This window comes from Brassica napus, unplaced genomic scaffold, assembly GCF_020379485.1.
Source record: "Brassica napus cultivar Da-Ae unplaced genomic scaffold, Da-Ae ScsIHWf_1230;HRSCAF=1757, whole genome shotgun sequence".
NCBI classification, from domain to species: Eukaryota; Viridiplantae; Streptophyta; class Magnoliopsida; order Brassicales; family Brassicaceae; genus Brassica; species Brassica napus.
Genome location: NW_026014653.1, coordinates 1 through 25,202, shown reverse-complemented (window position 1 = coordinate 25,202; position 25,202 = coordinate 1). Strand labels below are relative to the sequence as shown.

Genomic DNA, 25,202 nt, shown 5'->3' with positions numbered 1-25,202 from the left:
GGGAGTGATCAATGAACTGTTTGAGCAATGTGTCTAAGTCCGAATGAGAGTATCCAGTTAGGCCATATTCCATTCTCTTGTGCTCCATATGGCTTTCGATACTGTATTTTCCGGGGTGATCTGTCTCCCTTCGAAAACTAGCTGGTTACTCGCTATCCAAATATACCACATACCAACAGAAAAATATTTGAAGTAACCAACTTTTTTCAAAAAAAAGTTTGATATTTTTTCCTCCAACCTGGGGAAGACAAGTAGCTACCTTTCCCATCTTGAGAGCCTCAATGAAGTCGATGCAGTTTCCTGAATCGAATTGTGTCTTAAAACAGAGATGAAGACCACACCCTTTTTACTCTTACGAGAGGTTTTTATTGAATCAGCTTTCTTTCATTGAACAATATATATTAGTAGATTAACAAAAAAATGGAGTAAATAATTCGTCGAGTCAAAATCATAGTTGGTCCACGAAATTTTTCTTATTCACAAGAGGATATTGAACGCATACATTAAAACACGTACCATAAGCTTACGAACTCATAATATCTCGAAATTCATCAAGGAAACAAAACCTAAACAAGAGAAAGTCACGGGAAGGGAGATGTTTTCTTCATATCTGTCTCAACGACATCAAGCGCAAAGCCTTTCCTAAACCGAACCCAATAATCAGCAACCAAATTCTTTTTCTCCGGTCCGCAAATCCCTTCCCGTGACGGCTTCAACGATTCCGTCGAGATCCCATGTTCTTCATCTCTCTTTTTCACAAGTTCCGGTTTTATCCTCCCGAGATTCACATCTTGTGGCGACACCATTAATGATGGTACACCTAGTGGTAATCTATCCCCTAAAACAAACAAAAAACCCTAATTGAAACTCATACTATGAGAGAGGCTGTCCTGAAATATTTATTACTACAAAATTTTACTATAAAGTCTTCCTTTATAATTTGGGACCGTAAAACATATATATATTAATGCATTCAAATTTGGGAGCCAACATGAATGTTTCATTAGACTTTGCCGAAAATTGTTCTACATGAAAATATAGTTTATTTTTGATCAAAAATAATAATATATGGTTTTTTTTCACTACAAGAAATATGTGTTTTGATAGCAGTAGAGGATAGCGTTTTTTGTTTTTCTGCTATGGTTGACATACCCTTTAGTTTTAGATAGCGTTTGTATATTTGGAAACGCTATGATAGAGTGGTGTATATAAAAACGCTATGATATCGTATTTTTAATAGCACATAATTAAAAACGCTATATTTGGATTTTTGAATCCCGAAACCCTAAACGAGGTTTCAACCCTAAATTCTAAACACGAACTTTAAACTCTAATATTCTAACGTCAAATCTTAAATTTAACCTAAAATATTAAATATTAACTCAAAGTTATATATTTTCATAAATAAATCTCAAATCTCTAAACCCTAAACCCTATACTCAACCTCTATTTTAAACTCATAACTTTAAATCTAACCCTAAATAAAAAAGTTTCAAACTTAAATTTAATTCTTAAAATAAATTCAAATTTATTTTCAAATCTTAACTTAAAATCTTAAATCAATACCCTCAAACCTTTACCCTCAAACCCTATATATATCATACCTTAAATTAATCACATACCTTAAACTCTAACTAAAAATCTTGAAACTATAATATTTTTTATTATTTAACTTCAAATCTTAAAATGCTTATAAAAGTGAAATCTATTCATTTTGTTAATCTTAATTGTTTTAACCGAATTTGTTAATCTTAATTTTATTTGACTTAAATTGCTTATAAAAATGAAATCTAATCATTTTGTAATTTTATATCATTAGCTTTATAATATAAATGAATAATTTAATTTTATATATAAAATAATCAAAATATATAATTAAAATTACAAAAAATAAATATTAATTTAAAAAAAATAAAAACACTTCTTGTAAGAATACCAAGCCATTGATTAACATTAAATCAAAGGCCACAAATCAATCCTTTAGTTTTTTATTCTCTCTTCTCATTGGTTAACAGATCAATCCTTTAGTTTTCTTATCTTTCTTCTCATTGGTCACTTTTTCAATGACAAGGATTACAATTTTTAACCATTGATTATTTTTGATCTAAAGGCCTAAAATCTCTCTCGTAGATCTCATCTCTTTTTCTTGTCATCTCTTTCATTCTTCTTCCTTTACAGGTTCACCATCAGACTTAACAATATTCTCAAACGAATCCGATAACCCAACTCCACCCTCAGACCCAGCCAAACCTCTCCCTTTCCAACCATTAGCGTAAGGATCGAGACCCAGTCACCAGATCTACTGCGCAACGATTGGTGGGAGATGTAGCTGTCGTCGTCGGCGTTGTTCTTACACGGAGCTTCGATGTCGACCGTACAAGCATCTTTGTCACAAATCTGGATTGGAGACAAACCCAAATAGTGACGAACCGGGATGGAAGTGCGCCAGAGGTGAAGGATGAGACAGCGGATGCTGAGGCGGAAGCACGACTAACAGAGGCAGAGGCGGAGGCGCGAGTAACGGAGGCAGAGGCGGAGGCGTGACGAAAACTGATGCAGAGGCGGAGGTCATGGAAGAACACGACGAAGAAGGTGGTGGTGCGGCGGGATAGGTTTAGATTAATTTTGTTATTAGGTTTTCTTATTAGGTTTAGTTTATTAATTTTGGTTTTGTTATTAGGTTTAGTTTATTAAAATTGTAAATCATATTTTTGTAACCCAGTTTAATTATAAATAAATTTAAATAATAAACATAATTTTAATATATAAATCAGTTTAAAGTTTTAATTATGTTTTTCTTTTTTAAAATAATAGCTAAAAATAAATAAATTTTAAAATAAATAATTTTAGTGTAAATAATAGCAAAAATAAAATGCTATTAAAAAATATTTAATTGCATACAATAAAACGCTATAATATATAATAATAAGATAGCAGTGTGAAAAACCGCTATCTAATGTGTCTGACCTATTATGACGGGCGATGATACAACACTTCATAAACCGCTATCTTATCGTTAGATAGCGTTTTTCGTCCGCTAAGAAAAGCGTTTTTTCTTGTAGTGTTTACAACGACTAGTTGCTTACCGCGATCGATCTGCCATGTACACCAAAATTTTCCGTAGGAGTTGGCAAGATTTTTAAGCTCCGGCTTTGCAACGAGCTCTTGGATCCTTGGAGTTACTAGAAGAGCCATCTGGATCTACAAACAATACGTACAATTTTATCATTTTTGATTCTTTGATAAAAATAAATAAACATACCGGAAATGTATACAAAATGAAAAATCAAGAACCTCATAATCATGGGAATGAGATTCTTTGATTCGAATAACTTCTCTGACACTATATATTCGATCCCTAGAAATTTAATACAATAAAAAACACATCATAAATCTTAAATTCATAATCTAACGCAAAAGCTTCAAAACTCAACGTTACAACAAGGACATTTATACGTATAATCAATGTTTATGTGTACCTAGAGATGTTATATAGGGCTGCTTGACTTAGGGATGGCTTAGCCCATCCAATAATTTAAGAACCCTTACCCTACTACATTGCTCTTGAGGTGTTTAGGGCTAATTTAGGGTTGGGTTAAAGAAATAAAATATTTTGATAGAGTTGACCTTATTACACAGTACTAGATAACTTTGTTTTTTTGTTAAACAACAATGTTTTAGTACAGAGCTTAAAACTTCAAAAAAAAAAATTCCTCCTGGATTCATAAAATTTGATATTTCACTAAAATTGCAAAAAAAAAAGTATTTTCCGCTAAAACCAGGAAATCGAGTTTTCCAGCCAAAACCGAGAAATCAATTTTTCCGCCAAACCGGAGAAATAAAGTTTTCCCGCCAAAACCGAGAAATCGTGTTTTCCCACCAAAACCGAGAAATCGAGTTTTCCCGCCAAAACCGGAAAATCGAGTTTTTTCGCCAAAAACCGGAAAATCGAGTTTTTCCCGTCAAAACCGAGAAATCATGTTTTCCCATCAAAACCGAGAAATCGTGTTTTTCCGCCAAAACCGAGAAATCTAGTTTTTCTCGCCAAAATCGGCAAATCGAGTTTTCCCGCCGAAACCGGGAAATCGAGTTTTCCCGCCGAAACTGAAAAATCGTGTTTTCCCGTCAAAACCAAGAAATCTAGTTTTCCCGCCAAAACCGAGAAATCGAGTTTTCCCGCCAAAATCGGGAAATCGAGTTTTTCCGCCAAAACAGGGAAATCGAGTTTTTCCGCCAAAACAGGGAAATCGAGTTTTCCCGTCAAACCCGGGAAATCGAGTTTTCCCGCCAAAACCGCAAAACATTGTTTGATTATATTATATATTATTTGATGATATTACTATAATTATCTAAATCACATGTTAATATTATTTGCCTATGTTTTGAAAGACTACATAATGGACTAACCCTGATCCAATCCTGACCCAGCCCTTCATGCATATACTATTAGGGCTAAAGTATGATTAGGGCTAGAATAGGACTGAGTTTATATTTTATAGGGCTGGGTTGGACTGGATAACCCAATATAACATCCGTATGTATACCTATGAGATGAGCCTTAGAGGAACTGGATTCGTAGACACAGCACATTGGAGAAAGTCTTGGTTTACACGGTGACCATAGATATGAACCTCTATCTGACGGCCAGGATCGTGGCTATAGCAAGCGAAGGAACACATGTGGAGACTCATTTGCTTGATTGGTTTCATAGACTGCATCATAGCCGTTCCTTTTTCTAGTATCGCCGTAGTTGTCTTCGTAGGATCTCCCATTGGCTCCTTACATTCTCCGATGCTTGCTGGACACGCCACCGGAGCCTTATCACTTGACGCCATCGCGTAACGACTAAAAAGCCTTGTTCTGTGCTATGGTCTTACAAGACAGGAGAGATGTTGCATGAGGAAAATATGACGATGGTTTGGATGTAACAAGTTATTATATGTGGCGAATGGTTATAGAGTTCAGATGTGGCGAACAATAGCGAGGTTAACGTTGGCGTTTTGTGGACAAAGTTACACTTAGTCGATTGTCAAGCTCTGGACAATGTATTGCACACTTGGCAATGTTAGCAACTCCGTATTTGGTGCTTCTTTTGACGAGTTCTAAATAGTAATTTTGGAAAATATTGCTTTTAAAAGAAAAGTTTGTCGGCTTCCATAACTGAGTTCATTATCCTCCTGAATATGAAGATCGAATATTTCGCATAAAAAAGAGAGGAAGAGATCGAAAAAATTCATACAACCATACGTAAGTCCTGGTCAAGGTTGTTATAGTTTTTTCAAATAAAACCGTCACTTCGCTTAAATGTACAGAAATAGTCATTATTACAAAAATAAAATGTAAGCAAACCTTTCGTTATAGAGTCAACTAGACCCCGGATATGAATTTTCAGTTTTTAATTATTTATTTTATTAAATGATGTATTTGTAATATTCGTTCATATTATATTCATTAAGTAAATATTTTTTTTGCATCTTAAACTATCTATTTTTTTTACGAATGTGTGATATCATATAAAAAATATTAAAAAATGAGTATAGAGTTAATTAGATAATTTAAAAAAAAAAAAGAAATTTATCTTTCGTGTGCGATATCATATAAATAATGATCCGCCCAGTTAACAAAAATCATGATTATTTTATGTGTAATTTTTTTTGACCATTTCCTTAAAACTATATTAAATTTTACATATTTTAATTAGAATATTTTTAATATCTTTACCTTATTATTTGAAATGCAACTCAATATTTTTTTTAACAATTATAACAAAATATTTAAAAACTATTTTTAGAATTTGTTTGAAAAATATGAAAATTACATTTTAAATTAAAATTATCCTAAAATATAATAAGTTTTGATGTAAACGAAAACTCAAATTATGTAAAAAATAATGATATTCAATGATAATAACAATTTTAATTGATTATTTTTTAGAAAATACATTTACAAAAATATTTTTTGAAAGAAAATTCATTTATCTTTCAAATATAAAATAAAAATATTATAATTAAATAATAAAAAAATATAAATAAAAACCATAAATTTAGCAAATGACAACTGAGTTATATTATGCTAAAATTTTATTTCTAACAATTTATCAAATGACAAATGAGTTATGAGAAAATAATACCATATAATTTTTAAAAACATAGCCATTCTTAAATATTTTTTGAATAAATAATTATTTTTAAATTTAATCAACTGAAAATAATATCCGTACAATTGTGTGAGTCAAATTCTAGTTTTATTGATGCATGTTATATATTAGTACTGCATGTTTTAGGTAACATTTTAATGATGAACGTTTTTAAAAATCTCCATTATTAAAATTATGCACGTAAGGATAACTCATGAGTTTTTTTTGTTGATTAAATGACGTTATGTCCAAATTTATTTAATGATATTTCATTAAGGTAACTGAAAAAGACAAACAATAAAATAGAAAGTTTAAATTCATTTAAGCATATTTCATTAATGTAACTGAAAAGGCAAATAATAAATTATGCAGTTTTATTCGTTTTAGGATATTTCATAAATGAACTGAAAAAGACAAGCAAAAAAAAAAAGTTTAATTAATGAAGTAATAACATATTCAAATGGGTACTTCTCTTTTAATAATATAGATTGTAAGTATAACTTTTATTATATAGATTTTACAACACGTACATAACCGTGTATTGTTATCAAAATTTTACTGTTTTCAACATTTTAAAAGATCTAGAAATGTGAAATGAAAATCCAAACCTCTGAGCTCTTTTTTTTTTTAAACGCAGTATCATTTTTGTCACAACAGTTTTTATCGTAATTACAAATATATACATGTATATATACAAAACTTTAAATAGCATAACCACAAACCAAACCAAATTGAACGGTGTGTTTCAAAAAAAAAAAAAAACAAATTGGACGGTGAGAAAATTTTCTAATAATTGTGACGCATTAGACGGTTTTATCGTCGCCGAGTTGGGTAGTTACGACGGGATAGAGTACGGCGAAAATTTTGGACAAGTATCAAATTATGTTTTTTTCCGATAAGCAGCAAAGATTTATTGAATCTATCTACCTATCTATTATAAAGTATTGTTTTGATCTCTCCTTCTTGCGCCACATAGGATTCCACATAGGAAAGTCGAGCTATGGCGTTGTGACACGTGTCCAGCCAAACAAAACACACCGTATCATTTAAACGTAATCAAATTAAAATGGGCTTTTTCTTGAATATTTAGTGAGCTCTTTCTTATTTAGTTTTGCGAAAGTCAAATGGTAAACCCGTTAGAGAGACTAATATTTTCTTAGCGCAAGCGATATCCAGTTTTAGGGTTCATCTTCTATTGATCTCTGACGATCTTCACCCACAATGGAGTTTCAGGAGGGTTGAGTTAGACGAATTGTCGTGAACAATCCCTATATTAAACATCGTTGTTTCGTTTTCGGTTCTTATCCTCTGAAACGTTGCGAGATTATTGATTAAACGTCATTAACACCTTTAACACATCCCCACAATTCCTCATAGCTATAAATTGGTTTCCGAAGATTTGGTGTATCGCTTACTGTAATGATATCATCTCGCCGTCTTCTCCCTGTAGGTGCATCGCTCATTGTAAATCTCTTTTAATATTCAATATTTATTCTGATGAATTCGTTGTCAACTCCAAAACGTTGAGCTCTTCTGATTGCTCTCCATGTTTCAATCGCATTTTATTCTAAGGTGAAACAAGATTGTTCCAAATCCTCTTAGTCTGGTTTCCGGCGACTCGATATCACAGTTTGGTTTCTGACGACTCGGGATCATTACTTTGACGGAGCCAGTGTTAGCCATTGTGGCAGAGAAACGTGTCGTTGCAGTGCTGACAACTATAGCAGAAGACGACATCCCTAATATCAGTCATGAGTTTGGAACAAAGGTAAATATCTCTGATACTCTCATTGTGTATAAGTTTAAGTTTAAGTTTGACTCGATAAATATCAGAGAGGGATATGGAAAACGAATATCTTGCATTTGTCAAAGTATTTTTTTAAGAAAAACAACAACCTCACCCCATATCTACGTTCATGCAAGCCAATCTTTCCCTGTAAAATTCGAGAGGTTCATCGGTGGTGATAATAATGGATTTTGAGTTAATTGGGTTCTCATCTTTTAGCATATGCATCATCTATTTCATTCCAAGAGACATATACTCTATCTATTATTTTCGTTTGGTTCTTTTAATCTTATACGTTTTGTTCCAGATCGATGATTTATACATTCAGTCAAAAGGGAGTCTCTAAACTTTTTTTATTCATATGCTTTCTGCAGCAAAAGCTCCTGCAGTGCTTTGACCATCAAGATATGTGTTTTGTATTTTTCAGGTCATGGGTTACTGCAAGTACTCCCCTACACAACAGCATCACGAATTGAGGGTTAGAATCCTTCTTTATGTGTACCTGAAATATTAGAAAACAGACGGGTTAGTGAAGCAGCTTAAAGTCTTTACACAAAAACATGCTGGATGGAGCCGATGAGCTATCTGTTGAAAAAAAAACAAGAATTGTGCTCATATATAACAAATTCGATTCAGAGTTGATATTTTTGCATAACTAAATACAGGTGGGGCGGAAGAGAGGTTGGCAGTCTTTAATTATGGGATTTTTTATGCATTACTAGCCAAATAAAATCTGTTCTGGTACGCCTGATTGAAAAATTTCTTATCAATAGTGTTAGTGAGGTTTTGTTATTTTCAGCTAAACTCATGTGGCATTTTCACCTTTCAAAATAAGGAGTTGCGAAGTCAACAACAATTTTCGAATAACAGAGGTAGCAGCGGCAATTGTGGGGATGATTGCTTGACTTTTTGACTTTCATCGATTGTCATGCTCAAGGTACAATTTCTCAGCTGTTTTTCTAAGTTCCATAGTAATTTATATATTTTTAAATCTGAGGCAGAACATGCTTGTGGACTGTTTGTTTTGTGTGTTTACTGGTCTTTCCATTGATAAATTGGGAATCATCAATCTAGAGTGAAATAAGACTGTTTTAGGATTGCTAATGCTTATTTTAGATGCAAGTTTATGTTGATTCTAAGATTTTTGTAGAATGCATACATGGTATTTAATTAAGTGCCAAAGAAGCTGAAAAATCCTCAGAAGAGGGATCTTATGCAAGCTAAGCATCCTGGAGTTCATAGCCCGCAAATCTTGCTAATCCATCTGTTTCACACGTTTTTTAATTGATGTGTGCAAGAAGACCAGCAGTCATGGACTAAGATTCATACTTCTTCTCTATACCATCATATGTGCCTTGATAGTTTGAGATTGAACAAGAAATTACAACATTGGTTCATAGTTTGAGAAGAAGAAATATGGTGGTTGGTGACTGTTTTGTAGTTATGATAATGGAATAGATTGGACAGACAGAGCTAGGCCTGGTATTGGAGTTGATAAAAAATTTGAATTTTCTTGAAGAAATGCCTAACAGAGACATGGAAGCTGAAAAATGGATAGAAAACAGAGAGTTGTAGAATTTCAGTAGGCATGACTTGGGAAAAAAGTAAAAGGTCACCTAAATCATAACTTTGGTTATTTTCTTTTACTTGATCAAGTAGTATCGTAAAGGCTAACTACTAAAACGAAGGTATAGCTTGCTTAAATTTGAAATGAGAAATCTCAATATTATTCATATATATGTGCTTCCATCGTATTGGTTCGAGTAACATGAACAAAGAACTACATGAGATATATAAGTATATAACTATACGGAGTAAACAATAAAATAATTGAAGAAGTTAAAAAAAATGGAAGAAAGAGTTAGTGGAACTCTTTAAATTTCATAAACGCAAAACTTTTAAAGTTTTTCTTAAAATAAAAGTTATAACAATTGTCTGTGCATATAAGTCACTCACAAATGTATTCATTACCAATTTTTATCACAATTTTAAGTTATAAATCTTCACCAATGTGGGGAAGTAACACACTAAAAAACATACATGAGATGAATATATTGAGGACATTTAGCATGTAAATAAATAATGCATTTTATTTACTTTTTTTATGAATTTCTTTGAATAAGAGATATAATTTAGTTTTACTTAAAATAATGAGTATTTATATTATCTTTACCTACTAATATTGTAATAAAATATATTATAAATATCAAATAACATATAAGAAAAGTAATAAACAAAAATATAAAACAAATAATATAAATAACAAATTGAAATATATAATCCACACGCGGACCGACCCTTTTTATTTTAAGTGAAATAACACATGTCTACAATTTAACCAATTAAATACTATAACTAGAGTTTAATTCATTTTTTTTCATTCTGCTGTTCACCTTATATATAATTTCCAATAACAAAAAAAATTAGATACTAAAATTTTTAAATTGTGTAAGCCAAAAGCAATGAATGATTTAAAATTATTTTATATTTGTCTGTAGCTATTTATATTTTTTATAATAGATTCTAAAATTTATATATTAAATAAACATACTAAATATATAATTAAAATTAAAAAAAAATGCCGGGCTACGCCCGGGCCGACCCTAGTACATCTATATATTTGTCATGGTAAAATGATAGTGTGTTAATGTAAGTTTCTTAGGGCTTGAATTTCCGTTTCATATTTTCGTGGGGGTTTTAAATGTTCAAATCTGTACACCGCTATATGCCGATTTTACAATCCCTACAGGTTTGATTACGTAAAAGGTTGACTTGTATTTTGTTTTGGTGATGATTGTTTTTGTAAATTTACTCAAGATAGCGGATTATATGCTAAAAAGTTAAAAACTCATAATTTTATATATTCTTTTTTGGTAAATTAATTTTATATATTCGTTACATACCATACATCCTTAAACTTTTAGTGGTAGTTATCCATTTAAAGAAACACAATTACCAAAACAGTCATTACTTCTAATTGATATACAACATAACCTCCGAATGACTAACTTAACGTAGCCATGACTTTGTTTTCTTAACGAGAGCTACCATTTCGCGCGGACTTTAGAAACGAGCCGCTTTTGGTTATTTCACGCAACGGTTTATCGGTATATCTAACCGTGTTATAAACCCATGCACCCGCAACCGCACCAAGAATTGGAGACGCTATGTATATCCAAATTCCTTTGTAGCAATTGTATACCATTGCAGGTCCCAAACTTCTTCCTGGATTCATCGAAGCTCCTGATACCGGTCTGATAAAAAACCATATATCAATTTAAGTTTTTGTCAAAAATAGAAGAAGAAAATATATACATAACGGTAAAATAAAAAGATGTTATAAGTAAAAATAATTACCCGGCAATAATCACGTTAAGTAGCACCGTCGACCCCACTGCTAGTCCGGCAAGTTCTCCAATCTGATTTGTCATATGGGTCTAATATTATTAATCACTTTTATTTTGTTAACGGGTCCAATATTAATTACTTTATCATAAATATTGCTGAGGTAATCATAACAACACAAATTAATAATTAAATATACGATCGAGGGCTAGGAAAAGGCTTTGGTCAAGAAAAATATAGTAAACTTGTTTTCCTAGTAGTAAAAATTTAAAATCAAAGATAAAACTATAAATTAGTGTACGTAGTCCACTTTTCATTAAAAACCTTAAAAGGTAAAATGGAAACAAAATATTAGCTCTATATTTTTTTTTGCTGAAAAGCAGACTTTACAATTTAACATAAACTTGATCTTTATAACTAAACTGAAAAGCTATAACATTAGCTAAAGTTAAAACGAACATGCTAAAAATAGCAAGAATCCCCAACAAACAGCCATCAAATTTAAATCATTTGACTATATATAATTTTGTTGAAATACTGTAGACTTTCCATGCAGTATAAGAAGATTTTGAAATACTAACCGCTCTATTGTCGGTTGCAACTCCGGAAATGATGAACATTAGGTAGAAAGTGATTATAAACTCGATCACAAACGACTGCAAATCGGATCCCGACGGTAATGTTCCGACGAACACATCATGTTTCCCACTGCAAACATTCTGATCAAGTCCGAACAAAAGCCGCAGCGTCGCCGCCGCAAGCGTCGATCCGATCACTTGTGATATCACATAAGCCGGAACCTAAAATATCAAAGAATCATATAGATAAACTTTAGAAAATGTGGCTTAATGTCGCATTAAAGGTAAATCGGCTTTAAATAATTCCTCCCTTGAGCTGAATATGGAATTTAGTAAATGATTGATCTAATACGGATAAATTCTTTTAAAAAACTTGTCTGACAAAACTATTTCTCAGAAATTAAATTTTGAAAGATATAAAAATAAAACTGCAATCTACAATAAAAACTTTATTGGCTAGGGAAAAAATCTTTATTATTAAAATTAGTTGCGTGCAATACAATCAAGAAGACAGCTAAGCTAGAGTTATCAAACACAAAACGTCAAGGTTCTAGTTTGTTCATCAAACTCAAAATGACACATAAAAACAAAACTTGATAGGTGTTATATATTGTGTGTATGTGTTGACCTGTTTGAGAGGGAAACGGCCGCAAGATGCGAACGCAATCGTGACCGCCGGATTGAAATGAGCGCCCGAGATGTGACCGAGAGAGTAAACAAGAACCATGACGGTGAGTCCCCAAACGATGGCGATCCCCGGAAGAGTCACGGCTTTGTCGTGTTGGGCGTTTACAGCCACCGATGCACAACCGGCGAATATCAAAAAGTACGTTCCAAGAATCTCCGCCATCAACTGAAAACAGAGCAATTGCAACAAAATAAGAAACAGAGTAGTTTCATTGAACAGAAGAAATTTTCATCGAAAAGAGTCTAAACACCAGAAAGATCGGTGAAAGATTTTTTTTTGTTTTTTGTTTTTTGTTGTTTGGGGATTGAGAGTAACAGAAATGAACACCTTTTGTAAGAAAGGGACAGAGAACGAGAGGACAGAGTCTTGTTTCTTCATGGATTTTGTGGTATGAATAGCTTCTTTTTGTTGTTGTTGAAGTTCAACTTCTTGGTTGATGTTCACCATCACTGCTCCTTCTTTGGAGTCACCATGGCCGTTTCCCGAGATCTCCGCCATTACGTAATTTTTTCTCTTTCAGAACCAAAGAAGAAAAGAAAAACAAAATCTTTGAAGGACCGTTACGACTTGTGTGAAAGAGTTTGGTGGCGATTATCTCCAATTTATTGACAAATCGTCAGGGAGAGAGAAAGAGGTTGGACTTTTCACATTTTATTAAATTAATAACCGATGATATGTTATGCTTACTGCTTAGTAGGAAACTATTGCACATGTATCTTTTTGACCATTATTACTTTGCCTTCGTAAGAACTTAACATTTTTTTTACGACAATAACTAAAAGCATAAAACTTAAAATCTGATAGCAGAACAAAAACTCCTGGTATCCACGTGTAAGCTTTTCCGCTATTATATTTGGTGCTTTTGATATATGTCTGATCTTTAAGCTAAGAAAAAAAATCTTTATGCGTCCAAATTCCTCCATAACTAAAAAAAAATCTTAACATATTTCTTGGAAGTTTTTGACAAAATAAACAAATATTTCTGACTATATTACATTTTTGTATATAATATTTTAAAATAATATCGTCTATTTACCTATATTTCTTTTGTTACTTTACCTATATTTATTAATTGGTTACTCTATACATTCATGAATCTGTTGTTATTTATGTTTACGTGTAAGTTTTAATATCTGTAAATATACTTTTACATAATTTCTCTTATACTTTCGTAAAGTAATCTTATTCTCTAAATTCTTGGTATATAATTCCTATACTAGCAAAAAAGTGAATATATCTGATCTTATCCGTAAAAGCATATTATTTCCATAAGTTGAAAAAGAAAATCATTTACTTTTTATCCACATCATGTGGTTAATGTGATCGTCATAGCATTGATGTGGCATTTATCCATGTTTCCGAGCGATAAAGTTATGCCAGGTAATCGAGTTTTAAATTATTGGATAGGAACTTTCCATAAATTATCATTTTTCCTAGTTATTTTTCAAAAACTTATATATGAAATTTAATGTCTTGCATGTTGTAGTGCTATAACTAGATATAATAATAATTAAATATCTGAATCCAAATTTTGATATAAATCCGTATAAAAATTTATGAAATGTCATATAACAGCTTAAGAATAATTTTTTTGATACTTATAGAGTTTTTTTTTATAAAAGACAATCGCATTCTTCATTATAGGTGTTTTCAAAACAGGAAATATAGATTGGTAACCTGTGGTCAAGTGGTAAAAAAAAAAGTTTAGGACGTAATCACATTTTATGTTTGATCTACTTGTCATGCAAAACTAAATCACCCTACATAGATATGAATTACTGTTTTTCGGTCCATTTGAATATTCGGAAGAAGATGTATCTGTAGACTGCATCTTTCATCCGAAGATTAGGTATGTGTCTTTAATACACTCTGGTTTAACTTTTTTTTTTCAAAAAAAAAGGAAATATATATCACATCTCTTTTATTATTACATAATTATAAAATATTATTGATATGTTTAAAATTATGTATAAAAGTCAATATGAATCTAAATTATCTAATTTATAAGAAAAAAGCTCCAGTTTGGATTTTGGAATAGCAAAACATTGGATGCTCCAATTTCCGATACACTGCTCATTTCTCCGATCAGAAGTTGTTGGATGTTGAGACACCCATATTTGATCGTAGCATATAGACCCATTAAAAATACATTTTGGCCATACAAACTTTATGATAAAAAAACATCTATGAGAAATTAAACAAAAGTGTTACAAAAAAAGAGAAATTAAACAAATGTCACTTGATGGAATTGATGAAGGCCTCTTCAAGTCTTCAACTACCAACCGAAAATATGGACGCATGGTTGATATAAAACAAACAGTACAAGAGTTATTACAAAATTTTTTTTTTTTTTTTTTTTGCTAACTAGTTATTACAAAAGTTAAAAGTTATTTTTGAGTCTAGATGCCGGCATAACTTCTATGTTCGGACCAGACCATATCGAATTTCACCTCAGAATTCAATTTCCAATTCTATGTTACGGTCTTATCCGTCGTAACATGTGACTAACTATAAGAATGAAATATGTGCTATATATATACCAAAAAGACTCTTCTATACAGTTCACAACTTTGGATTTAACTAAAATCTTAGAAACACTTTCATGAATTTTCACCAATCTATACTTCTTGTCTCCCAACCCGTGCTTCAATGTATATATATATGTGATAGACTGGTTCAAATCATCACATATACATCAATAATTTTTAAGCTTAGCTCCACATGTGCCAAAAAGTTGGAGACGTATGCCTACGGTGACAAGAAAACTAAGATACACGATTGAATAAATGAGAATATTTCATTGTATTTGTATGTGAGAACATCCATTGTTATTTTTTATGCGTCTGTGATTTCTCCCGGATTTAAATACTTCGGACATACATTGAATTTTGTATGGATAAATCATATGAGATATTTTTTGACTTTTCGATTGTTGGACTCATTGTGTTCCTATGGGAAGGGAAGGGTGACTTAAAACTCCAGAATACAAACTTGTTATATAATAATGGTCATGAGCCACGGATCACGGGAAATCAGTTTTAGTATTATTAGTTCGTTTTAAATTTAGTCACATGTTTAGTAACTAAATCATTCAAGATACGCTAAATTTCTTCTTCTTTTTTTTTAAACGTTGAAAGTTACTAAACCACATAGTATAAGCAAAAAAATTGAAACTATAAAAGGAAGATAATCAACCATAAACAAATACCCCAAGATTGGAGCCATAAGGTGATAAACTTCAGGTCCCAGCACATATTTCCTTATGAGAAAGGGAGAAGCAAGAAACTTAAGATTGAGGGTCCTTAAGTTGTTGGGATAGTAGCAAAACCTGTCCTAGACATACATATGAAAAACTAGCCTATAATCCCTTAGAATTAAAAAATAATTTATGTAAACATAAATCTCTAATTTTTTTTAAAAAACATTTACTAAATTTGTTGATGACCTTCATTCGGGTATTTGAAGGTTTTGATCCGGTTTCAATTTTGGGTATTTCTGTTTCGGTTCGGTTATTCGGTTTATGTTGTTTTGCCTAGGCTAATTACAGTGTCAATTAAAACACGTTAACAACCATTTTCGACAGAAACTGGTATTCTTTTCACCACTAGGAGCACCTCCATCGACAGATTATTGATGGGTTCTAACCAATTTTTAAAAAATCAAAAAAATCAAGAAGAAAATATTTGTATCAGAATAAGTTCTTGCAGAAAATATTTTTGGAACGTTTTAGACTCTTCAGTACAGATGTCCTTTTTTAATTGAATAACTTTTTTTTATAAAATTCAAAAATTAAAATAAAAAACTAAACCATTATTAAAGTATTAATATTTTTATCATTAAGAAACTAAAGTGAGTACCTCTACCATTAGAGGTGCTCTAATAACTCCATGCATTTATTTTATTTTAGCATATGATAAGATTATAAGTAAAACGTTTCATAACGAAACTATCTCAATTAAGAAAATAATATAGATTGATTCATTTGATTGGCATACAATGTCTAGAAAGAAATTTCATAAAGATGGAACGAGTGAATATCGTCAGATCAACGGAATTATAAGTGAAGAAAGCTAGAAAAAGGGATGAATCTATTGAATGCACAATGTCGTGGTGATTTCATGATAATTATGTCACAAACATTTCAATAATAGTAATAATGTTACTCATATCACCATCTAAAGTTATTGGTCGAGAAGATAACTAATAATATTGTCATTGACATAATGCACAAGTTTCTTTTAAATCGAGACTTTGACTATTGCGTCGTCCATCGAGTTTGAAAGTTTCAGTTAAATAGTATTATTATTATTATAAAAAAAAACTTAACAATAACAAAGACTTTATCATAATTATGAATTTTATGATGAGCATAATGAAAATGTGTACTTTAAAAGTGACTATGGTTATAGTATTTTTCAGTGCGCATGCAGAATCTTTAACCTCCCACTATTTACATTTACCTTCAACGGAGATCCCATTCCCACGTGACTATACATTTGGTTTTAGAATAAAATGGACTATTTTAAAAAGCTAGTATTTATTTATTAGACGGATTATTAATTGATTAGACCCCGTCACATAAATACTATGTCTTGTTAACTCAACTGCAAAAATACACAAAGTGAAGTTTATAGATCACCTAGAAGTTGTATGTTCGAGACTTCGAGTAATCAATACTTTATTATGTTATGGCGTCGGGTTTGAAAAAAATTACGAGTTTCGGTTTAAACTTTAAGGTAATAAAAAACTCACCAAAGGAATATGAAAACAAGTTCTGTATACATATGCTATCAATTTTATATATATCTGAAGATATTATGACTTTGTAATTTGTATACATTTTTAGCTAAAAACCCAGAACGACAAAATCAGAAACATAGTTAGATAAGTGATAAGCTCACAATAAAATAAATATATGCATATTTTACCAAAATAAATAAATATGCATATGTACATTGTTGGATCACTCTCTTCCTTAAGAGTTAAAAGTACTGCTTCATATATGCTAAATTTGACTAACCAACACAATATAATAACCGACTTTAAATGCTACGGGCACATACTATTAGTTACTGAGAGCGTGATTAGTGGAAGTACGAGAAGGAGTCTCTCATATTAAAAGTAAGGACATGATTAACTCCGGTCTTTTAACCGGGATTCTTAACTCATGATTTAACATTTTTTTTATTTTTGTTTTATTTTTTTTTTACACTTTTCGGTTAAAAAACGGTTCTTATATCTCTTATTTAAAAGACAGTTCTTAATTTTTTCTAAGTTAAAAATTAAGAAAAATTAAAAATCGTCTCTTAACCGAAGATAAAAACTCTAATTAAGAGACTAGAGATAACCAGGTCTAATAAGAGATATGGTAAATAGATGAGAAACGTTTTTTCATGATGAGACTTTGAAGAAGATATGAGAGATGATCTCTCCACTTGCCTCATCCTGAGTGGTTACTTGTACTTTTTAATATAAAACAGTTAAGAGATTGAAGGTGAGAGACTTACCGTTAATGGTGCTCTAAATGCTTTAATCCTGTGAAGATCTTAGGCTTTTTGACTCTATAGCCAGAAACATAAAAGGGGTTAGTTAAGATTTCATGAGTTTTGTGGCAGACAACGACTTATTTACTAGACATTGCTGTTTATGATTCTGTGTTGAAATTAATTATCTACTGTCGTAGAAGTCGTAGTATAACTTAATCACGGTTCCGTAATTTATTCGTGGGGTTCTTCGACTGCCAGAGTCAAATCCAAGTATGCTCTATGGTCTAGAGTTTGGATTTTAATGTAGCATGACTAGTTTTTCGAAAGTCACAAAAGAAACGTCATGTATACGTACCTCCACAACAATCAATCCGTCATATGAATTCATCTAGTAGCGATTGCTAGGCTAGATGCATAGGTCCTAATATCTCCGTTTAATTTTAAGATGTCAAAACTACTTTTAAATGTATTCCACTACCCTACATAAAATCCAGTATACCGTATCTTCAATTTATAATTTCACTTTGCCAAAAATTCAATACGTAGTAGCAGTAAAATTCTTTAAACACAACAACTGGAAATGCTAGTTTTCGTCATTTTTGTTTGTCACCAGTCCCCAATCTATAGCTACATTCTACAACATGAAGCAACGCTACTTAGTGGAATCGAACTCGTGTGGGGTGACCGCAAAGGTGGACTTTTTAACCTTGGACTTTTTCCTAATTTTCATCATTTTATAACGCAAGAAGTAAACTTAGTTCCTATGTTAAAAAATGTGATTTTACAAACTTAGATCTTCTTGATAAGTTAAAAAGGAGGCGCTGGCATAATTGTGAAAGAATATAACGACAATTATCTCAGATATAAAGAAGCAAGTGATCCTTGTGGTTTTTTTCAAGATTGATTGCTCCCATATTTGCGAGAGATATTATCGATCGTCTAATAAGTGTATCCCAAACCTGCAAATATAAACACAAGATAAGTACTTATATTCTCTAATAAAAAGTGAATTTGTATCAGTTTCTTTTGAATTGAATGTTAAATTGAATTCAAAAAATATCCTTATTACTAGTGCTTCCTTTTTTAAGTTCTTCTATACAAAACTTTGCTAACAAAATACTTTGCTTCTATAACTTCTCATTGCTCTATCTTTGTCTAGTGGCAAACCAGAATCTCAACCCTCTTTCTAGGCCATTATCCTTCATCCTCTTCATAATGGAAAATTTATTTCTCACAGTTTTATCAATCATCTTTGTCAAAAGAGCTGTTGGAGAAGCTGTCTCTCCATGCCTTCTTCTATTTCTCTCCCTCCAGATGCTATGGACTGTTACTTGGAAAGCATATCTCACAGTGTATAATTGAAGTTTATTCTGGCCCGAGCTCATGAGGAACTGCAGAATCTCTGACCAGCACTCTGTGGATTGGATCCAAGCACACCTTTCACTAGCTCTTCCCATATTTGTTTTGAATATGAGCACTCAAAGAAGAGATGTCCGACCGTTTCTAATGGCTCTTGGCAGAAGATACATGACAGATCCACATTCCCATTCCAATTCTTCATACGGCTTCCCGTTGACGATCTATCTCGAACTGCTAGCCAAACCAAAAACGAGAATTTTGGTGTTGCATTCTTGAACCATACTGCCTTATGCCATTCATTCTCTCTATGCTTCTCCCTAGTGATATGTCACGTTTCACTAGTAGAAAACCATCTCTTAAACTTTCCACTGCCATTTTTCCATAGTGAGAGATCCTCTTCTCCTTGTACCATTTTCTCTTTTATTTTCACAATTTCCTCTTCTATATCATTTAGAACCTGAATTCTTTGGTTCCTCCTTCTATGGTTTCTGCAGTCAGCCACCTTCGCATCTACAGCTATACCCATATCAATATACCCTCTGTTCTCTAAAAGATCATTCAAACAGCCAAGATTATACCACCTCTCATGCCAGAAAGAAGCTCTTCTTCCATTACCCACTTCAACCTTATATAACTTCTTTGCAATTTCTCTATATTTCAAGATCTTCTTCCACATCCAAGAACCTACAGACGCTTCTCTAACTGTCCAGAACGATTCTTTCCGTATGAGATACACATGTATCCACGTGACCCATAGCGAGTTAGCTGAAAGAATTCTCCAAACAAGCTCCAGCACACTTACTATATTCATTTCCCTCAAAGATCTAATTCCCATACCTCCTTCCTTTTTCATTTTAACGACCTCTGTCCAGGCAATCTTTTCTTTTTTGCTGTTTAGCTCCGGCCCTGACCACAAGAAAGCAGAACATAACCTTTCAATTTCCTTTATGCACCCACTAGGTAGTCTAAAGGCTGCCATCCAAAAGCTTGTAAGGCTAGCAATGACTGAATTGATCAGTTGAACTCTTCCAGCATATGATAGAAAGCGCCATGTCCACGATCCAATTCTCTTCCTAATCTTCTCTACCAAAGGAAGAAAATCCGTTACCGTCATGCATTTTGTCAATAATGGAAGTCCCAAATATCTAACAGCGAGCTTTCCTGCTTCAAAAGGGAAATGATTCAAGATTTCCTCCTGCTTTTGAGCTGTGAATCCTGCCATGAAGAGAGTGGACTTCTCTAAACTGATCTTTAGCCCTGACATTTTATCAAACTCCTCAAATACCTCTAGGATCCCCTCAACTGATCTCTTCGTTCCCTCGACAAATACCATCAAATCATCAGCAAAACATAAGTGTGTAAGACTTATGTTTTTGCATTTAGGATGATATCCTACAAGTCCTTTCGCTGCTGCATCATCAAGCATTTTCGAGAGGACATTCATACATATAACAAATAGGTATGGTGAGAGAGAACATCCCTGCCTCAATCCCCTCCGACTTTGAAAGTATCCCGCTAGTTCTCCGTTCACTTGGATAGAGAAGGAAGCCGTTGTAACACAGAGAGTGATCCAGTGAATAAACTTCTCAGGCAGTCCAAGAGCTTTTAATGTGTTGAGAAGAAAAGGCCATTGTACCGAGTCAAACGCCTTGGATATATCAATCATCGTAGCACATCTTGGAGATATTGTCTCTTTGTGATAATCCTTCACTATCTCTGTTGCCAGCAACACATTTTCCATCAGAAGTCTCGCTTTTATAAATGCTGACTGATTACTCGAGATACATTGAGGTAGGATCTCCTTCAGCCTGTTTGCTATAATGTTCGATATCACCTTATATAACACATTGCAACAGGATATGGGGTGGTAATCTTTCATACCTTTGCCTCTTCTTTCTTCGGTATCAGCGCTAATATAGTTGAGTTTAATCCCTTCGGCAGAAATCCCTTGATGAAAAAAGACTGGACTGCTATGGTGACATCATCTCCAATGACTGACCATGCCTCCTTAAAGAACTCAGCCGTGTATCCATCAGGTCCTGGTAACTTACTTCCCGACATGTGGAATAAGACCTCCTTAATCTCTTCTCTTGTTACTTCCTTTTCCAACTTTCCACAATCCATACTGCTGCATTGAAACCCCAATAATTCTCTCATCCTCTCCACTGTTGCTCCTTCAAAATCATCCGGTATTGTAGTCATAAACTCAGTAAAAAATCTCTCTGCTTCCACCTTAATCTCTGCATCAGTCTTTGCAATAGTTCCATCAGACCTCATTATTTCTTGAATACTATTTCTCACTTCTCTGACCTTTATTGCATTGTAGAAAGATCTATTATTGCCATCGCCAACTTGCAGCCAATGCAGTTTTGCCCTCTTTTTGTAAAACTCTTCCTCCAAATCTGCTAGTCTTTTCCACTTATCATATGCTTTCACTTCTTCGCGTATAGCATCTTGATTTGGTCTCTCTACTGTAGCTTTCTACTTATCACATAGCTCTATATAAGCTTCTCGAGCTCGTTTTGGTAAGTCCCCCAGCTTCTCCTTACTCAGCGTTCTCAAAGGCTGCTTCAAGGCCTTGAGCTGTTTTGTCAGTCTAAACATTACATAAGTGGAATGGACCAAAGCTTCATTCTCTCTCCAATGCCTTTCCACTAGAGGTATGAACTCTGGCATCTTTGCAATTGGATTTGAGAACTTAAATGGTTTCCTCTTCTTCTCTTCATTCACTTCAAGCTGAATCCTACATCGCAAGTGATCTGAGCATCCCCCTGGCTCAAATACACAGTACGCTTTTGATGAATTCAGCCATTCTTCATTTATCAAAACCCGATCCAATTTTTTACAGATTAGACCTTCTTCTCTTTTGTTGCACCAAGTGAATTTTGGTCCTTGATACCCCATGTATCAGTTTCTTTGTGTTAATCTATCTACTCACATGTAACTTTCCCTTTGAGCCACCGATAGCGAGCAAGAAAGGGTTATCCACTGAGAAGGAAATGGAGAATACAGCTCCCTGTTGACAAAATCAGAATGGTTAAGGAATACATGGCAAGTTTCCTCCGATCAGAGATTAACTATGTACCAAGAACGCAAGTTTCCTCCGATCAGAGATTAACTATGTACCAAGAACGCAAAATACCAAGGCGGATAGCCTCGCACGCAGTGCAAGGACACAACCGTCTTTCGTTGTTCACATGGATGCAGATCTCCTGATGTGATTTACAGATTCAGTATGAGTCTGTAAAAGTCGATGATAAAAAAAAAGGAATACATGAGTAAAACATATATATTTTATGTTCGATTGGTTTTTACCACTTTTGGTTTGTGTGAATAAATGCATGAACGCTCATTGTTCGTAAGGCCCCAAAGTTTTATCGTTTTATCCATCGAACCCGTAGCCAAAAGCTGTTAATCACAGATCATAAAAAAGTGAGAACTGATTACAAAAACAAAATATGAAATGCTTAAGGACAGTAAGAGAGAGATATATAAGTACATTGGGTGCGGAAATGTTGCATGAGATGGAGGAGACTCCTTAGTCTTAAGTCAGAATCTAAAACCTGACTGTGCGGCGCGTATATCAAAAACTTTCATGGTTCCATCCTCAATACTTACCTAAGAGGAACAGTTGGTAAGAAAATGTTTTAAAATGACATAACACCAGATTGTCTATAATAAGAGCAAAGGGAAGTGAAGCTCTCACCACAGAGGAATGTTCACTGTGGGGATTCCAGGCTAAGGTTTCAACATCAGTCATGACAGACCATTTGAAACCCAAGTGTGAAGGTTGTCTTCCGTCTTTCTGCAACAATAATATACAAACTCATGTTAATGATAAAAAAATTGGAACATGCGAGATAGAACATGGAAGAAAGGAGTTACCAATACAACAGTCTGATCAAACGACCAACTGAGAAGCACTTCTGGAGCATAATGGTTCCAAGCAACCGCTTGAACCTGTGAGCCAAACAAAACAGTAAACCATTAGGATATATGTCTCAGAACTAGCACTATGTATGAGTCATGTTCTTATCTCTTTTGTGTGATGTTCCATAGTAATCTTACATTGCCATAGAATTACAGACGAGTTTGATGAGTCACACCTGCTTCTTAATCTTTTCTTTCTTGCTCTTACCTTTCTTATTCTTCTTTTCCTTACTAATCTTCATCTCCTCTGTTCCTCCTAGTTGTACACAAGGTAGCACCTCGTCCACCTACATCATTAAAATAACCTTATCAGCAGCACTCTCATTGTTGATCAGATTAAACAACATAAATACAAAGATAGTTTACATACAACGTCAAGATCCCATATCTCTATTGTCGGTGTTTCCTTTGATCCAATAGCTACAAAGTTCCCTGCCAATACCAACGCAAACAACAGCATGGTAAGAGTGATATATCCTCCATAGCAAGAATAAATCTAACCTTTTTCGCCTCCTCTGAGAGGACAATAAATCCAAGCAGTACACAATGGAAACTCCGGTATAACTATGTGATGATGAACATACATGTTCGGTGACCCATTCGATGATTCCTATTACACATAAACCTGAACATACATATTCCTCGTACACATAAACCTGGTCACATAGCTTTCATATGATCCCCCAATACTAGACATTTACACCTACAGAAAACGAGTAGGATCCAACTCATTACTTGGATAATAAAGATCCCTAAGCCCAGAGTTGAAGAATTGAATGTCTAAGTCCAACCCAGCAACAAAAAGAAAGGCAGCTTTCAATGTGGAAAAACTCTGTTCTCTACCAAAGAGGCAACAAAAACTGAACATACCATCATCCTCTTCATCATAGTTATCCATGTTGAGCTCTTTCAATCCATCAGCTACCTCATCAACCTCCATCGATATAGAAGCCTTCTTTCTATTGGAAGATTTACCAAAAACCTTTTGCTACGGCTTTGGCATGATTAACTTCACTAATCTCATCTCCATCTTCTTCTTCTTCTTTTCATCCTCGTGACTACCATCCACACTGTTCCCAAGTAAACCAGTTTCATATCATCCTGTTTCATAGCCATTTTATGACCAAGCACATGACCAAGACAAAGGAATCTCCTCCATCTCATACAACTTTTCTGCACCCAATGTACTTCTATCTTTCTTTCTTACTGTCCTTGAAGCATTTCATATTTTGTTCTCACCATTTAGAACTTTGCCTCTATGCAATTTATATGGTAATCTAATAACAACGATGTGACTACAATGTCTGAAGACATTCCCGCTAATGTTTACAAATTATTAGGCATTAAAAAAGATTATATGCGTGCGTTACTGCATCAATTAGATGTTCTAAATCTTTTTTTATTTTTTTTGAATAAGTGAGAATGTAGGTTGTTTTGGCTTGTTCATTTAGATTGGTAGAAATTTGCCTTTCGCTATGCTACTTACGAGACTTATAGGTTAAAAACTGTTTAGAGTTAGATAGACCAATCCAGAGAAGTTTGGGATATTTGTTCCTAATCATGCACCAAACTTTTTTTTTAAAAAGAGACTCTAAGCCATCTCTTCATAACGACCCTTGAGAAACTTGAGGTAGGACAAAACCAATCGAGTATGATCCGTAAGATAAAGCTCGGTTTGATGTCATCAAATACAACAGTGTTCCTAAATAAGTTTGTGACACTGCAGTTAACTCTTGAAATATTAGTATTTTGTTGGTTTTAGAGAAAAAAAAGAGTTGACATTTGGTGCTTTAATTTGACAGCATACAAATATTTCAATTTATAACAAAAAAAGAGTTTGAAGTGTTACCCAGCAAAAAAAAAAAAAGGTTTTTGATTACCCTCAATATAAATA

The 25,202-nt window shown here is 33.3% G+C and overlaps 2 protein-coding genes and 1 pseudogene across 2 annotated transcripts; all 3 read right to left on the bottom strand.

Moving 5' to 3' along the window:
* Window positions 1-491: 491 nt before the first annotated feature.
* LOC125596564 (oil body-associated protein 2B-like) lies at window positions 492-3,203 on the bottom strand. The gene is made up of 2 exons (XM_048771642.1): window positions 3,087-3,203; window positions 492-838 (listed from the first exon to the last, which is right to left on the bottom strand). The coding sequence occupies exons 1-2, from the start codon at window positions 3,193-3,195 to the stop codon at window positions 582-584; spliced, it is 366 nt and encodes a 121-aa protein (XP_048627599.1). The 5' UTR covers window positions 3,196-3,203; the 3' UTR covers window positions 492-581.
* A 7,559-nt stretch (window positions 3,204-10,762) lies between these two features.
* On the bottom strand, window positions 10,763-13,172 carry LOC111212238 (aquaporin NIP1-2-like). The gene is made up of 5 exons (XM_022713688.2): window positions 12,861-13,172; window positions 12,474-12,698; window positions 11,849-12,067; window positions 11,280-11,341; window positions 10,763-11,176 (listed from the first exon to the last, which is right to left on the bottom strand). The coding sequence occupies exons 1-5, from the start codon at window positions 13,029-13,031 to the stop codon at window positions 10,957-10,959; spliced, it is 897 nt and encodes a 298-aa protein (XP_022569409.1). The 5' UTR covers window positions 13,032-13,172; the 3' UTR covers window positions 10,763-10,956.
* A 5,741-nt stretch (window positions 13,173-18,913) lies between these two features.
* Window positions 18,914-24,467, bottom strand: LOC106404010 (annotated as a pseudogene).
* Window positions 24,468-25,202: the final 735 nt, after the last annotated feature.